This window comes from Quercus suber, unplaced genomic scaffold (assembly GCF_002906115.3).
Source record: "Quercus suber isolate HL8 unplaced genomic scaffold, Cork oak 2.0 scaffold_1006, whole genome shotgun sequence".
Classification (NCBI taxonomy): Eukaryota; Viridiplantae; Streptophyta; class Magnoliopsida; order Fagales; family Fagaceae; genus Quercus; species Quercus suber.
The window spans coordinates 111730-127994 of record NW_027070421.1 but is presented as its reverse complement, the minus strand read 5'-3'; the positions used below and the strand labels follow the sequence as shown (position 1 = coordinate 127994).

The following is a 16265-nucleotide window of genomic DNA, read 5'->3' as shown; positions in this document are numbered from 1 at the left end:
TAATAAAATTAGTTTCATAGCTCTATCGGAACAAAGGCCATTAAGCTCCAACCCATCAGTACTGGGCCATCTTGTAAGGTATCAGACCCAATTAGGCATCAAGGGCCCAATGAAATCTAAGCAAATCGGGTCAGGGCCCAAATTTCCTCTTGGGCCCTGACCCGATTTGCTTAGATATCATCGGGATATGATCTATGTACACACGCGTGCACATATTTAATTGGAGAAATGGATGTGAGCCCCACAAAATTCAAACTTACTATATTATATTTTGTTTCAGGAGCGCGTAAACAGAACGTGAACGGTACAAACAAAAATTAAAGAAACAAACTCAAAACAAAAACAAAAAAAAGCCGTTACATTATTCTCTCTCTCTCTGCTTCAACTCTCACTACTGTCACTGATTTTTCAAAATAGTTTTTCACAAAGCACTGACAGAAGAACAGTGCACACTCGTTCTCGTTCTCTCTCTCTCTCTCTCTCTCTCTCTCTCAGTCAAAAACGCTGTCGTTTTCTACTCCGCCGGTGGTTCTTGATTCTCTCAGGCGCTCTTTCAACAACTTTTGAAGGACTCAAGATTTCTCCGTGGTGAGTATATCTCATTTCTCTCTTTACTTAAAATCTTGCTTTTCTTTTTCTTGAAAATGTTTTCCGTTCGATTTTTCAATTCCAGGTGATTTTTCGTTGCGAAAGTTAAATACAAGAAATCGGTTTTCCTTCTTTCACTTTCTATTTTTGTAAATAGCGATCCATCGGATTTAGGATATTGGAAAAATTTTATAACAAGTTTAATTTTGTATGAGGAATTTGAATTTGATTCTATGATTTATGGAACAAAAAAAAAAAAAAATTTGTTGAATCAATGCATAAGAAACTGATTTCAAGAAACTAGATTTCAAGAATTTAGAATTCCTTAGAGAAATTGATTTCAAGAAACTAGGTTTCATTCTCGCAATTAGTTCTTTCTATTGTTTATTTGAAATGATGATTATTGTAGTGTGATGGTTCCGATAGAGAGCGAGTCCATTTCGTGATCCACTTAGATATCATAAGCTGTTTGTTTAATTTTTTTTTTTTTTTTTTTTTTTTTTTTTTTTGACTAGTGAAGAAGGCGAAGATGATTCGAACATCTGCGGTCACTCCGCTGACTAAGATCCGAAGGACACTTTCGTCCACCCCGGGCGGTTCAAAATTTCGGGAGGAGAAAATATTAGTCACTGTGAGGATGAGGCCGCTGAGCCGAAAGGAACAAGCTTTGTATGATCTCATCGCGTGGGATTGCGTGGATGAGCATAGTATTGTGTTCAACAACCCGAATCACGAGCGCTCTGCAACCACATACACCTTTGGTATATATATATATATATATGCTGTTATATCTAAATTGACTAATTTTTTTTAAATGTTCTTGTTGAATTTTGTTAATGTACACACAGTGTCTATAATTTCACACGCGTTGTCCACACTTAACACATGAAAGATTGAAAGGGTGTGTACCGACGATGTACAATAACGAGTGTTTTGCTTATTTATTTATTGGGGGGATTGATAAATGAAATGGGATTTTGTTTGCTTTCTGTTATTCAAATGCGACAGATAAAGTTTTTAGTCCTACGTGCTCGACTCAGAAGGTTTATGAAGAAGGTGCTAAGGATGTGGCTCTATCTGCACTTACTGGAATTAATGGTAACTGCAGCTTGTAATTTTAATTATGTTTCTCGAGTGATAACTGGTTCGTTTGGCCGATTTTATGTACTTTTCCTGCTTTTTTTTCAGCTACAATTTTCGCATATGGGCAGACTAGCAGTGGCAAGACTTATACCATGAGAGGAATCACAGAAAATGCTATTAAGGATATCTATGAACATATCAGAAATGTAAGTTCTTCTGGGACCCCCTTTTCATTGAAAAATATCATAAGTAATTACACACTTGTAAATCAAGCTGAAACATACTATCTTCTAAAGGACATTCATGTTTAATCTATGATCTTGTACTATCTTATGATTTTTCAAGTTGAGTTTATATCTGCCCCCACTTGTGTAAAATTATTTCAATCTCGCAGCACCAGGAGAGGGATTTTGTTGTGAGGGTTTCTGCTTTAGAGATCTACAATGAGACTGTTGTTGACCTTTTGAATCGTGAGTCTGGTTCCCTTCGGCTTTTGGATGATCATGAGGTACCTGCCCACGAAGAAGTTTTTAGATAGATTAATTATGTGTTTGCTGTAACCCTTAATTTCTTTCTTTTTTTTTTTTTCTTTTTTGTTTTTTTTGTTTTTCATTTTCTAAAACACAGAAGAAAGGTACTGTTGTGGAAAAACTTGTTGAAGAGGTTGTTAAGGATGGCCAACATTTGCAGCATTTAATTCGAATTTGTGAAGGTAATCTATGAATCTAAGCAAATTATATGCTATAAGTTTATTAGGAGGGATAATATGATTTTAGTTTGTTTTTGTATTTTAAAATGAAAACTTAATATTTACTGGAATTGAATAATTTGAATCTTGCTTTGTTAGCTAACAAAACTACTTACTTAAAGTGTATAATATCAACTAAGTTTTTTTTTTCCTTATATATATATTAAAGGAATCTAACACTCCCCTTGCCTTCTTATTAAGTGGGGCCCAACACGCTTGAATGTTTTCTTAAATAAAATAAATGGGAGATAAAGTAGAGATAGTATCAAAGCGGGTTCAAACTCAAGATCACTTGCTTTGATACTATTATAAATTACCGCTTGTTCCAAAAGTTTAAACTATTAAGAAATAGTAAGTTTAAATATTTAGCCATTATGTTAACAAATAAGATAGTAGTTGCATCTTCTTTAATGTTCTATGTGCTCTTAATGGTAAGAAAAATTTGTTGGTGCAGCTCAAAGGCAGGTGGGAGAAACTGCTCTAAATGATAAAAGCTCAAGATCACATCAGATAATAAGGCTGGGTATAGAGTTAATTAATTCCTTGTATGAGTTTTTTTCCCAATATAAATTATCCTGCATATGTTGTTAAACTTTTAAATACAAAATGACAATACCTTAATCATCAATTTTCTTTTCCTCCTTTTTTTGGGGGTGAAGGGGGGGGGGGAGGGGGGTTGAAGGGGTGCTAACTCTGTTTATTCTCTATTTTTGTTTTTTAGCCTTAATTTTAAACTTCACATATGCTAATCGGTAGTTTAGTAGGCTTTATTTTGACTTGGATTTTCTTACCTTATTTGGCTTCTCTCAATTTTCTAGTTTTCTTGTGATGGAGTAGGTTGTTCCCCCATTCTTCTTTTCTTTATCAGGATTATATTTGTATGAGTATCAAGTTTAGATATATCCTTCTCGCTTTCTTAGGTTACAGATACAATCCATCATCTTCTTATTCGCATTTATGATGATGCACTATTTTTATGGTTTACATGTTCATGCCTAAGGCTGGAATTTTCATTTTTTGACTTTCAGACTGTACAGAGTAGCCTTCGGGAAAGTTCTGGATGTGTAAAGTCTTTCATAGCAAGTTTGGTATGTATGTCTGCTTCCTTTCATTTTGGCTTCTTTAGTAAAGAATTTTCTGTTATGTTGATTGGAGTTCTGGAACTATACAGAATCTTGTGGATCTTGCTGGTAGTGAACGTGCCTCCCAAACAAATGCAGATGGCACAAGATTGAAGGAAGGCAGTCACATCAACCGTAGCTTGTTGACACTGACAAAAGTGATCAGGAAGCTAAGGTAAGCAACTGCAAATGCTGAAGCACCACCATTTAACACATCTGGAACTTCCGATTTTCTAAGTTTGTTTTAGTGCTATATTGTCACATTCCCAACATAAAATTGTTGGTAATTGAACTATAAGTATCTTAATGCTCTTGTAAGAGTAAGGTGGGGGGGGGGGGGGTGAGGTTAATGGTTTCAAAATCTAATGGTTGTGTGTAACTAAACAATAAGAAAAAACTATTCATCTTGACAGATGGAAAATGTTGGGACCGTAAATGAACTGCCTTTTATTATTTATCTTATGGGTTTTTTTTCAGTGAAGGCAAAAGGAGTGGTCACATACCATACAGGGATTCAAAGCTTACACGAATACTGCAGTCTTCACTTGGTGGAAATGCTCGTACAGCCATTATTTGTACCATGAGTCCTGCTTTAAGTCATGTGGAGCAAACGAGGAATACACTCTCTTTTGCAACTAGTGCAAAGGAAGTTACCAATAATGCCCAAGTAAACATGGTATGATAATCCAATATTTTAGTTGGTGAAAATTATATTATATTCGTCTCAAGCACATAATATTCAGTGAAATCAATTATAGTAAATACTTCTCTGTCCAAAATGTCTAGCGGTTAAATGTTTTATACTAATATTGTCATAAGGGAGTGCTTTTCTATAAAAGCCAGCAGCGGCTCTTCATTGCTTTTGTATTGACCTAAGTTTAATGCTGATAAAGTTGTTAGTAACTATAATTCAGGCTGATATACTTTCTAGAAGGTAGGATCTTTTGTCTATACGAAATAAAGCAATTAAGCTCATATTTTGCATTCAAGGAGGGGCACTTAGGGGGACTTCTTCTTTTTTTTATATGAATGTGCATGTGTGTCCATTTATATGTAGGTGCACATGCATCTATAGTTACTTTTTAGACATTTCTTAGAGTCACTGCAGACAACGTGTTCCTGTTTCTTTTCAGCCCATCATGAATAATTTTGTGCTAATTATACTGAGTAGGAAAAAAAAAAGATTGCAAATATTTTTTTGTGACCTCTGAAGCTCCTTCTTTTCCAAGGAATCACTTACCATGAGATATACCCAAGCAATGACTTATTTAGTGTCATGTCAGTTGCATAACCTGTGTGCAATGGGGTTCCTTTTTTAAAAGTTTGCTTATAATGAAACCATAACAATGTAAGGTTATATTAATCTTATCCACCTAAATGTTCATATAAAAAGAAACACAAGGATATTTTATATATCATTTTTTATGCATTTATGCATGTGTATATGTGATTGTAGATCTTTCTATTTTGTCATGTGATTGTGTTGATACATTTTAATATTGTATGCATGACTTACAAAGTACCTGAAACATTAAATACAGCTCAAGTTGCTACTGGATTTTCTGTTTAGGTTGTTTCAGACAAGCGACTCCTGAAGGATTTGCAGAAGGAAGTGGCTAGGCTTGAAGCAAAGCTACAAAGTCCCGAGTCTTCTTCATCTTCATGTTTGAAGTCCTTACTATTGGAGAAGGACCTAAAAATACAGCAGGTATGCTTGTTTCTTGACTAGTTAATAATTTGGAACTTCCATAACCATAAATTTATTTAAGTTAAATAAGTTTCCAGTCAATCATTATATATGTATGTCTTAAATGACATGGCTAAATTGTGGTATTTTTTTAGCCACTGAGATTTTGTGTGAGTCTTACCTTCTGGTAAATGGCTTCATAAAAATGCAATTCCAATGAACTTTACTCAAGGGCTACAGCTACTTTCCCCTTTAAACCCTTCGCTACATATAAATTTGACATGCACTAAGATATACAACAGGTTAATGTTTACAACATTGTGTTATTTACATTGTTGCTGTTGAGTTGGGCTTAGGCCTAATGACTTTGGTTTTTAGGCATCTACTTGATCAATATGTAGTATATGCTATTATTCATTTTATCAAGCAAAAAGACAATAGAAAAGAGGCAAATTTGTTTGCATGATTTGAAAATTGAAAAAGGGGAGGGGTGGGGTGGGGTGAGGGGCATTTTCTCAATCTCTATGTATGTTCAACTGTGAAGAAAAATCTGTTCTGTAGATGGAGAGGGAGATGGAAGAGCTAAAGCGACAGAGAGACCTTGTAGAGTACCAACTTGAAGAAGAGAGAAAATCACGCAAGGCACAGAAGGTCCTTGGCAATCACTATTAAATGTTTATGTTTATATTTTTTTCTTTGACTCATTTTAATTGTTTGTCTAAATCATATAACACTTTCAGGGTTTGGACCAATCTGGGCCTTCTTGTCAAGTTGTTAGGTGTCTTTCTTTTCCTGATGAAGATCAATCAGCTTCTTGTAAAACTACACCAGTAACTAGACCAAGAAATGCAGTTGGAAGGCAGGCAATGGTGAGGCAATCTGTTACTTCAACGGATCCATCCATGCTTGTACATGAAATAAGAAAGCTTGAGCAACGGCAGAGGCAGCTTGGTGAGGAGGCAAATCGGGCGCTTGAAGTACTGCATAAGGAGGTTTCTTCCCATAGAATAGGGAGTCAAGAAACTGGCGAAACTATTGCGAAGCTGTTGTCTGAAATAAAGGACATGCAAGCAATTAGCTTCATTCCTGAAGAAATTGTTATTGGAGATAAGACCAACCTGATGGAAGAAATAACCCGATTGAAGACTCAAGGAAGCACCATTGAATCTTTAGAAAAGAAGCTTGAGAGTGTTCAGGAATCTATAGATCAGCTGGTTTCGTCTTTCACAAGTAGCAAGGAGACTCCTGAGTGCAAGACCCAATCCAAAAAGAAAAAATTTCTTCCTTTTGCTGTCAGCAACAATGCAAACATGCAAAATATAATTCGATCCCCTTGCTCACCTTTGTCCACTTCTCGTAAAATGGAATACGAGTTGGAGAACAAAGTTCCTGAGAATAAAGATGCTTTGCCTAGTATTGATACATTACCCAGGCCATTTCAAGCAACTCCAGTAAAGGACAGACCTCCTGCTTCACAGCAATCAAATTCAGTTAACGTGAAGAAAATGCAGAGGATGTTTAAGAATGCTGCTGAGGAGAATATAAGGAGCATTAGAGCCTATGTTACTGAGTTAAAAGAACGGGTAGCAAAGCTTCAATACCAAAAGCAGCTTCTCGTTTGCCAGGTAAGAACCATTTATATGGCCCAAAGTTCCTTGTATCTTCACAATTTAACTTCTTATTCGACCAGCGTGGTCTAGTTTCTATTCATGGATTAAGAGTAATTGAGCTATGCTACTTACGATTTTATCAATTAGGCATTCAGTTCTGATTTTTAAGAAAATTATGGTAATGTTTATTTTTCTGGCATTTAGTCTCAAAATTGCTTGGCTTGTCCCACTTATTTTCTTTTAAAGGAAATTGCCTCTTCAAATAATCTATGCATTATAATTCCATGTCCCAAAACCTGCATGGATGATAATCCATGCTGGACACCATCAGACTTGTGTTCTGATCCCTCATAGCTTCAAGTGCATGAAGATGAATTTAACATCATCTCCCCAATCTTCCCCATGGATGATTGGGTTTTGCTTCCAGTGTTTAAGTGTAATGAATATTAAAGATATTCGATCACTATTTCTTCCTCCTTCAGGGGTAGTTGTCTTGTGCCTGCATGAAAAGTAGAACATGTACAATTGCTTAAAGCATCTTCTTAAAAAAAAATTGCTTAAAGCATTAACAATAATTGGTTTTTGCTGATCACTTTTTTATGTCTATCAATGGAATATAGAATACCAATACAGTAATTTTGATTAGTATTTCAAATCACTTTTTAATACTGGAATGTGAAATCTAAGTTGTAATTTTTCTATTATGTTGAACAACACAGAGTGCTGGTTTCTTCACTTTAATTCACTTTCATTTCATTTATTGATTTAGGTATTGGAGCTAGAGACTGTGGCTGGAACCGATGAGCCCAATATAATTGATCAGAGTCCATCAAAGCCATGGAAGTTAAAGTTTGAGGATGAGAGGAAGCAAATTGTAATGTTGTGGCATTTGTGCCATGTCTCACTTATTCACCGCACTCAATTTTTTCTATTATTCAAGGGAGACCCTGCTGATGAGATATATATGGAGGTTGAACTCAGAAGGTTGACATGGTTGGAGCAGCACTTTGCAGAGCTTGGCAATGCAAGTCCTGCACTTTTAGGTGATGAACCAGCAGGCTCTGTTTCAGCAAGGTATTCTACGCATTTGTAGTAGTTCCAACAGTATTCTGTTTCACAATAACATTGATTTAGACCAACCTATGATTGATACAAGTAGGCTATATCATGTTAACACAATTAATTTCTGATGACTTGTGTTAATAATTATGTTTGTTGGTGTTGAATGCAGTGTCAAGGCTCTTAAGCAAGAAAGGGAATATCTAGCTAAGAGGGTGAGTTCTAAACTAACAGCAGATGAGATAGAATCCCTTTACTCAAAATGGGAAATTCCTTCGGGCGGAAAACAAAGGAGATTACAATTGGTGAACAAGTTGTGGACAAACCCTTATGACATGGAGCACATTAAAGAGAGTGCTGAAATAGTTGCAAAATTGGTTGGCTTCTGCGAATCCGGTGAACAGAGTAAGGAGATGTTTGAGCTAAGCTTTGCAAACCCTTCCGATAAGAAGTCATGGATGGGCTGGAATTTGATATCAAATCTGTTAAATCTATAACAAAACACTTGTTGTTCTACTACATTTAAATTCTCTGTTACATTGATCTAGAAGCAAATTTTGCCATGCAAGCTGTGCATGATATGTACCTAGATAGGTGAGTAAATGTTTGTTTCTGGTGCCTTGTAATTTACTTGCGATAATAGTAATGAAAATTATAATTGTTGTCATACTCATTTAGTAGTAGTGGTAATATTAGACTCTCAAAATATTTTGTAGTGCATGGAGGTTATCTATTTTCTTCTCCTATAAGTCGACAACGTTTTGATCGTTTGTAGTAGCATTCTATTCTACTACTATAGAATATGGACTATATCTTAGTGATGCTGGGTGCAACATGGAGTCCCCTTTTTTTTTTTTTTTTAAATAAATAAATAAAGTTAGTAAAACATGGTGCTTATTAATCTGTTTCTCAAAGAAAAAAAAAAGCTTATTAATCTATTTTATTCCCCTACAAGTTGACAACGTTTTTAATACCGGCATGAGTGGAAAGTTTGCTTGAATTTGAAAAATTAATTAATTCTTAAGAGAGATGAAACTAAGATCAAACTTGGCAATTTTTTTTTTTAGGAGACCGTAAAATCACTATTTTAAGTATACATGAAATGGGATATGTAGCGCGGTGTAATGGCACTTCGAGTGATATTGTGAGACACACAATTTTCCCTCATCGCCATTTTTAGGTTTCATTAGAGGAAGGTCCCAACCTCACATTATTTGCACCTAATCTCTTTGGTAACATTTGGAGCAGGGTGGATCTAGGAATTTTTGCTTGGGAGGGTCAACTCCTATTTTGTAAGTTATATCTTAAAAAAATGTTTATAATTATAAATATTATAAAGGATTAAAAAAAAAAAAAATATGGGGACCATGGCTCCCACACCCCTTGGTTGTAGTTCTGCCTCTAATTTGGAGGCTAAGAAATCAAGTCATCTTTCCAATCACAAGCTGGATCCCAAGAAAGATGTTAAAGCAATAAATAAGGCCTATGTCAAGCACTTAAATGCGTGGAAGTCTCTCTCATCAAATCCAGAGTTCACATGGTCCACTCAATCAAGCTGGATCGTGAAAATTTTTGATGTAGCTATTAGACCTCATGCTAACTTTATTGTTGCGCTGGGAAGAAATGAGTTAGGGGATATCATTTTTGCTCATTCAAGTGTATTTCCTCCATTAGACCCAATCCGACCCTAGGAAAAACTCAAACAACCCTTCAAGCTATCAAATTTGATGTCTCCCACAATCTCTGTGTTACGTTCGATGGGGACTCTAAAGGTGTAATTGATGTTTTGCAAAATCTGCACTCTACACATCCCAAGATTTGACGTTAGCCCTTAACTCTCTATCTTGTTCGAGTTTTCTTTGTATCTAGAGATATTAATTATCTTCCGCACAATTTAACCCCGCTCATCCCCATCTCATCTCTCCCTTCTTGGGTATTTTCTTCTGAAGATTGAAATGGGCTAGGAGTCTAGGACCATTCCTTGTTCCATATCTATATATAAGTTATTATTCATTAAAAAAAAAAAAAAGAAGTAATGACACTTCAATATTAATATGAGAGATTGCTAACTAAAAGGAAAAAAATTTGAGATTCAGATTCTCTAGATTTCCTAAAGTACTTTACCAATAGATTTTCTTAAATCCTAATTATCCTTTAATGATTTAATAGTTTAAATTGTGTCATGTTAGCATTCTACTAATAATATTCTTAAAATATTAAAATAATATTGCAAACAAAGCAATTAAGATTATTGTTAGTGGAATGCTGACATGGCACAATTTAGACTATTAAATTATTAAAGAATGGTTAAGATATAAAAAAATCTATTTGACAGTGTATCATACGAAATTTAAATTACCTGAATTCAAAAATTTGGTATCAATATTTGATTTTTAACACGACACACCCCAGTCCCGAGGTAGTAAATATGTATTGTAACGAAAATGTGGAAGTCGTCACGAAAAGAATGATAGAAACAAAGACGTTTTCGTTGTAATAAGTAAGGTGGGGGATATAAAGGTAATTTTCATATATATTAAGGTTAACAGGCTTAAGCGAAACGAAAAGTAAAAACCCTTGTTCGTGCGTGAGTCTCTTTGTGTTCTGTCTCTGCGTGTGTTTCTGCCTATCTATCTCTCTGAAAATCTGTCTCTATAGTCTATACTATAGTTGAGTTTGTGTTATAGACACAGAATTTAATTTAAGGTTTTGTGAGAGATAGTAATAATAATATTGTTTTTTAAGTGAAAAAGAAAAAAAAAAGAGTTCAGAATGGGGAGAGAGGTTGTTCAGCCACCACAACAACAACAACAACAACAAACGGTGCCGTATACGGTGGAGCAGCTGGTGGCCGTGAATCCGTACAATCCAGACATCCTTCCTGATCTCGAAAACTACGTTAACGAACAGGTACTACTTCATCATCATCTCTAATTTTTTTTTTTTTTTTGGGGTTAAAAATAGTTATTAAGAGTGTTAATAGTGTGGGTTTTGAGAATCTGATAATGAAAGATGTTTATTTTTTTATTTTATAATAATTGTAGGTGTCTTCACAAACATACAGTCTTGATGCAAATCTCTGCCTTCTTCGCCTTTATCAGGTAGCTTTCTCTCATTCTGTGTGTAACTGCTGTTTGTAATACAAACAATTGGTGGGTCTGAGTTTTTTTTTTTTGGTAATTGTTAGGCTTATTAGTAGCAGTACTAAGCTATTAGTGGAAAATTGATTTGTGGGTGTGTGTGTGTGTGTTTGTTGCAGTTTGAACCAGAGCGAATGAGTACCCAAATTGTGGCTCGCATTTTGGTTAAGGTCTGCTTAATTGATTCTGCCTTAACTCTTTTCCTTACTTTTACATTTTCATATTTATTTCCAAACACCAACATATTATTGCTAATTTATTTTTGGGTTTTTGATTTTTTGTTAATTAGGCACTCATGGCAATGCCAGCTCCAGATTTCAGCCTGTGTCTCTTTTTGATTCCAGAAAGAGTGGTATCATTCTCTTTCTCTACTTTCATTGTTTTGCATAATTTTCGTTAGTGTTATGCATATCTGCCACAAGTGTGTTGAATATGTTCTAAAAATTATTAATAGACAGTAAAATATATGGATATACACTTTGAGAGAAATTATGCACAGGGTTCTTTGAGTTTTCTTAGACAGCAGCACATGGTATTCAGATTCTTCAGTTTTCATGACCTTATAAATTAATAGATGGTTAAATTTAGTTGATAGATGTTCTTTTACTTTCACTTTTTGGGTTTTAACAAGCTTCCTTGTAGCCATTGTTGATGAAAATTTTCCTTCCTTCTTTCATCTGATTATCAGCAAATGGAGGAGCAGTTCAAGACCCTGATAGTGCTCTCACACTATTTGGAGGTATGTTTTTGCTGTGTTTCTTAATCTTAACTCAGCATGCATGTATCAAATGTGAACACCTACTTTCTTTGCAGACAGGAAGATTCCGTCAGTTCTGGGATGAAGCAGCTAAGAGTCGTCACATAGTTGAAGCTGTGCCAGGTAGTAATCAATTGTGTTAGTGTATGTCCATCATACATATATTATTTGGATATTTCTATTGTCCAGTTGAATAAATGTATTTGTTTCATTTATCATGGATTCATGTTGTTAGTAGAATAATCACTTATACATATAGTTCATGGAATTATGACAAGAAAGAAGGAGGAGCATAATTCTCACAAAAGAGTGCCTTTGACACAGTGGAGAAGACTTTTTTTTTTTACAGCCGCATATTAAATTCCTGATGTGCTTATAGATTAGGATAATCTGATGGGGTCCCTCTTTATTATTTCTCCTTTGGACGCATTATAACTATTGATATTATTGTTAGGATATCTGTTGGTTTTGACTCTCGATAATTTTGATCCAATTGCTAGTATGAGAGTTGTATGTATGATATGTTCATAAGCATATTAAACCGTTGTTTTTGTTGGTGGTGGTGGTGGTGGTATCATCATTGTCATATTTTGGCATAATGTAATATTGTTTACTAAAGCAACTGACACTTGCTTCTCCCACAATCATGGGATGGAGGCTGAGGACATGGATTCTAGACCCACTAGGTGTGTGGAATTTACCACTTTAAAAAATGTTCTTTTGCTATAAACATTTGATGTCTTCTGTTTGATCATTGATGCTAAAATGGCTGATGACTCATTATTCTTTCTGATCTAGAAACAAATAGTAAGAATGACTTTGTCTGCTGCTCAATTTATATTGTTTTTCATTATTGTTAGCTCCCCTGCTGCTGTTGTCTACTTGTTTCTCTCTTTGTTTGTGCGTAAGTGAGCATTATTGCTTATAAGGATATAAAATGCAGGTTTTGAGCAAGCAATCCAAGCCTATGCAATTCATGTCCTTTCCTTGACTTATCAAAAAGTTCCCAGACCTGTGCTTGCTGAGGTATGCCTTGATATTTTGTCCTTTCCTCGCAGATTGTTTCGTATTTCTTGAATATTGTTTGATGGCTAGCTATTAGCAGTTGGCACAGGGCTTGTGTCATTTAGGGAGGCAATACTGGGCTGATCTAGAAGATAATTCTCAGTAATAACTGAAAAAGTCGTTTCAAGGTTATGTTTCAGTAGGATTTGTGATGCTAAAATGTGGTGGGTCATGTAATGTGAGCACCAGTAATTTCTGATGAGATTCGAAGAGGGGTCATGGGTTATTTATTTATTTGCAATTTGCTTTTATTATTCTGCTGTCCAATAATCTATCTAATTTTCCCTATATTTGATTAGTCATTGAGTGTGGTCTTGGTTTTCTTTTATATAGCTTTTTTGTGCTGTTAGAATTTCTTTATTATTGCTTTATATAATTGTCTTCCTATGTAAAACTTCATGTTCCCATCGGTATGCAGGCTATCAACATCGAAGGTCTGTCCTTGGACAAATTCCTTGAGCACCAGGTAGCGAATTGTGGTTGGATCCTTGAGAAAGGTCATGGCAGAGGCCAACTCATTGTCCTACCTCGCAGTGAATTCAACCATCCTGAGCTGAAGAAAAACAATGCAGATGGCATTCCATTTGATCACATAGCCCGTATCTTTCCCATTCTTGGTTGACCTTTCCGCTGGAGAATAGGAGTTTTTGGGTTCTATCTTGTGTTCTGAACTGAAGCATTGGGATTCTAAGACTAGTTCTGCTGCCATCCTCACACTCTGGTTCATTTTTTGATATGCTACTTGGGCAGACCACCGTGACTCTGTTTTGTTGTATTTTGGGTTTATTCTGAAAAATATTTTATGCTGCTATACTTGAGGTATTAATGATCTTGCGCCTTGGACAAATTTTCTTGTTTCCAAGAGATAATCTCAACATAATTGATGCATTGCATTTTTTAAGAGGTGGCCTGGAGGCCTGACTTTAACATTGATTTATAAGGGTTTTTATTGTGGGTTTAACATTAGAATCATGACCATCACAAGAGAGCGATTTCCTCATTTATCATGTATGTCATTCTTTGGCCACTACTGAATTGATTGCTGATGAAAATTTCTGTAAATTTCTCTCTAAAGAAGAATAAGAAAAATAAAAAAATTTGATGCCTTGCAACGACCTCTCTAGTGGAGTCTAGTGCATTAGGTACAATATTTTTAAGGCATAAATGCATTTGTAGTTCTTGCATTTTGGCTTTTGTTGTTTTATTTTTTTTTTGGTCTTTACATTTTCATTTTACTACTTTTAGTCCCTAAACTAATTAACATGTGTTATTTTAGTTTTTTATGTCAATCAACAAACGAAAATAATTGAGGTGACTAATAGAGGGATTAAAATATTATTAAAAATTTATTGTAGAACTCATTACTCATGCCACATCGGATTATAATTTAAAATATTTATTTCTCAATTTTAACAAAAGAAAAAAATATGAGTTAAAATTTTTTTAAAAATAAGAACACACTAGAACATAAGAACAAGAACAGAAGGTGGAGAAGGAGATCTGGTCGAGCATGTTCCATTCAGGTTGGATGTTGACGGAGGATTTCAATGGCTCTCAGCGCATCATGTTGTTGGTGTTGGAGCGGTTATTATTGTAGTGACGATCGCGGCGAGCGCATTCCTTCTTTGCCTCACGCTTTTTGGCTTCGACTTCCTCGTTGCGGCGTTGAGGGAGATAGCACTGTTGTTGGAACCTCCACTTGGGCGTAGGTGGAGGCTTGCTGTCGACGAGACGGAAGGAGTCGTCATCGGCGGCACCAGAGGAAGGGAAGGAGTCGTCATTGGAGAAGTCAAAGAAGGAATTGGAAGGGTTCTTGGAGCAGTTTTGGTTCTGGAGATTGATTTTTTGTGTTTGGTTGACAAGAAAGGGCAAGAAAATGCAAGAAAATCTAGGCACGTGTTCTTATGTTTAAAATCTGAGTTTGTGTTCTTATTAAAGATGAACATAGATTTTGATGTCTTTTTAGATTTTAATTTTTTTTTTCCATTGTAAATCTATTAAAAACTTAAGAAGGTTAGGTTTTTTTATTATTATTTTATCTGATAAGTGCTACAGTAAATTTTTAATAATATTTTAATCCCTCCATTAGTCACCTTAGTTATTTCCGTTTGTTGGTTGATAAAAATAACTAAAATAACACACGTTAATTGGTTTAGAAACTAAAAGTAATGAAATGAAAATATAGGGACCAAAAAAAAAAAAATCAAAATGTAAATACTAAAAGTGTATTTACGCCTATTTTTAATTGAGCACAAGATTAACTACCAACTACTTCATCCAAACCTCATGGAAGCAAGTACTGTGTATTTAATACTACATTTTCTAAAAGTGATACTGGTGTATCACGTGACAATGATGCAATTCATTAAATGTTTGTTTACTTTTTACATGTCACTTCTCGTCCCAACAAACCTTTGATCCACATTTCTCCCTATATTTGACAATCCCGTCTTTTGGGATCAAAACGCAACCACTTTGTTGAGTAAAAGATGAGTCCAAATGGGCAATTTGCAAATATTATGATTTTTTTTTTTATTCCATTTATTACTTGCTCTGTAAATAGCAATGGCCGGTGCATATCAGTTAGCCTTCACAAACTTAATGAGTTCTCTCTTGACCAAGGCATGTCATATGGCAGCTTAATCAAGCTAGTTAAGAACATTCCGCACATTTTCCTATTACAATTTTGTTACAAAGATTTCCATACACTAATTGCCAGCAAGCTTGCAAGCTTGGCATAAAGAAATGTCAATATCAACGAACCAAAGTCACGTCTAAACGTCCATAGGGACTTAATCTTCGGGCTCTAAGACCAGACACCTCAAACAACAGTTCCTACAATGGTAGGAATATCCTCCAAACACCTGATCGCAAGCATGCTTGACCACAGATAAAGACGAAGCAAATAAAAAGAATCAATGACCTGCAATTCTACAAGTGGAGCTCCCATGAGCAGAGTGATAATATTTACACGAACGGGATGAAGTGAACATCGAGCTCCAAAAAGAATTTTAACTGTTGCCTATTTACTCTTCTAATGATATCGGATACTGATTGGGATTTTTCGATGGATATTAATGGTTCAAGACGTAGAGCCCAGATGGATTGCACAAGATTAACTACCAACTACTTCATCCAAACCTCATGGAAGCAAGTACTGTGTATTTAATACTACATTTTCTAAAAGTGATACTGGTGTATCACGTGACAATGATGCAATTCATTAAATGTTTGTTTACTTTTTACATGTCACTTCTCGTCCCAACAAACCTTTGATCCACATTTCTCCCTATATTTGACAATCCCGTCTTTTGGGATCAAAACGCAACCACTTTGTTGAGTAAAAGATGAGTCCAATTGGGCAATTTGCAAATATTATGATTTTTTTTTTTATTCCATTTATTACT

The 16265-nt window shown here is 35.2% G+C and overlaps 2 protein-coding genes across 2 annotated transcripts; both read left to right on the top strand.

Moving 5' to 3' along the window:
* Positions 1-1103: 1103 nt before the first annotated feature.
* LOC112019855 (kinesin-like protein NACK2) lies at positions 1104-8563 on the top strand. The gene is made up of 14 exons (XM_024052404.2): positions 1104-1349; positions 1597-1686; positions 1777-1877; positions 2066-2179; positions 2299-2383; positions 2874-2941; positions 3448-3507; positions 3591-3715; positions 4018-4216; positions 5111-5248; positions 5789-5878; positions 5968-6852; positions 7607-7911; positions 8069-8563. Exons 1-14 carry the CDS (start codon positions 1118-1120, stop codon positions 8391-8393), a joined length of 2817 nt encoding a protein of 938 aa, XP_023908172.1. The 5' UTR covers positions 1104-1117; the 3' UTR covers positions 8394-8563.
* A 1725-nt stretch (positions 8564-10288) lies between these two features.
* Positions 10289-13761, top strand: LOC112019837 (eukaryotic translation initiation factor 3 subunit K). The gene is made up of 8 exons (XM_024052385.2): positions 10289-10806; positions 10941-10997; positions 11156-11206; positions 11326-11388; positions 11725-11775; positions 11850-11916; positions 12737-12819; positions 13277-13761. Exons 1-8 carry the CDS (start codon positions 10669-10671, stop codon positions 13478-13480), a joined length of 714 nt encoding a protein of 237 aa, XP_023908153.1. The 5' UTR covers positions 10289-10668; the 3' UTR covers positions 13481-13761.
* The last annotated feature ends 2504 nt before the right edge of the window (positions 13762-16265 follow it).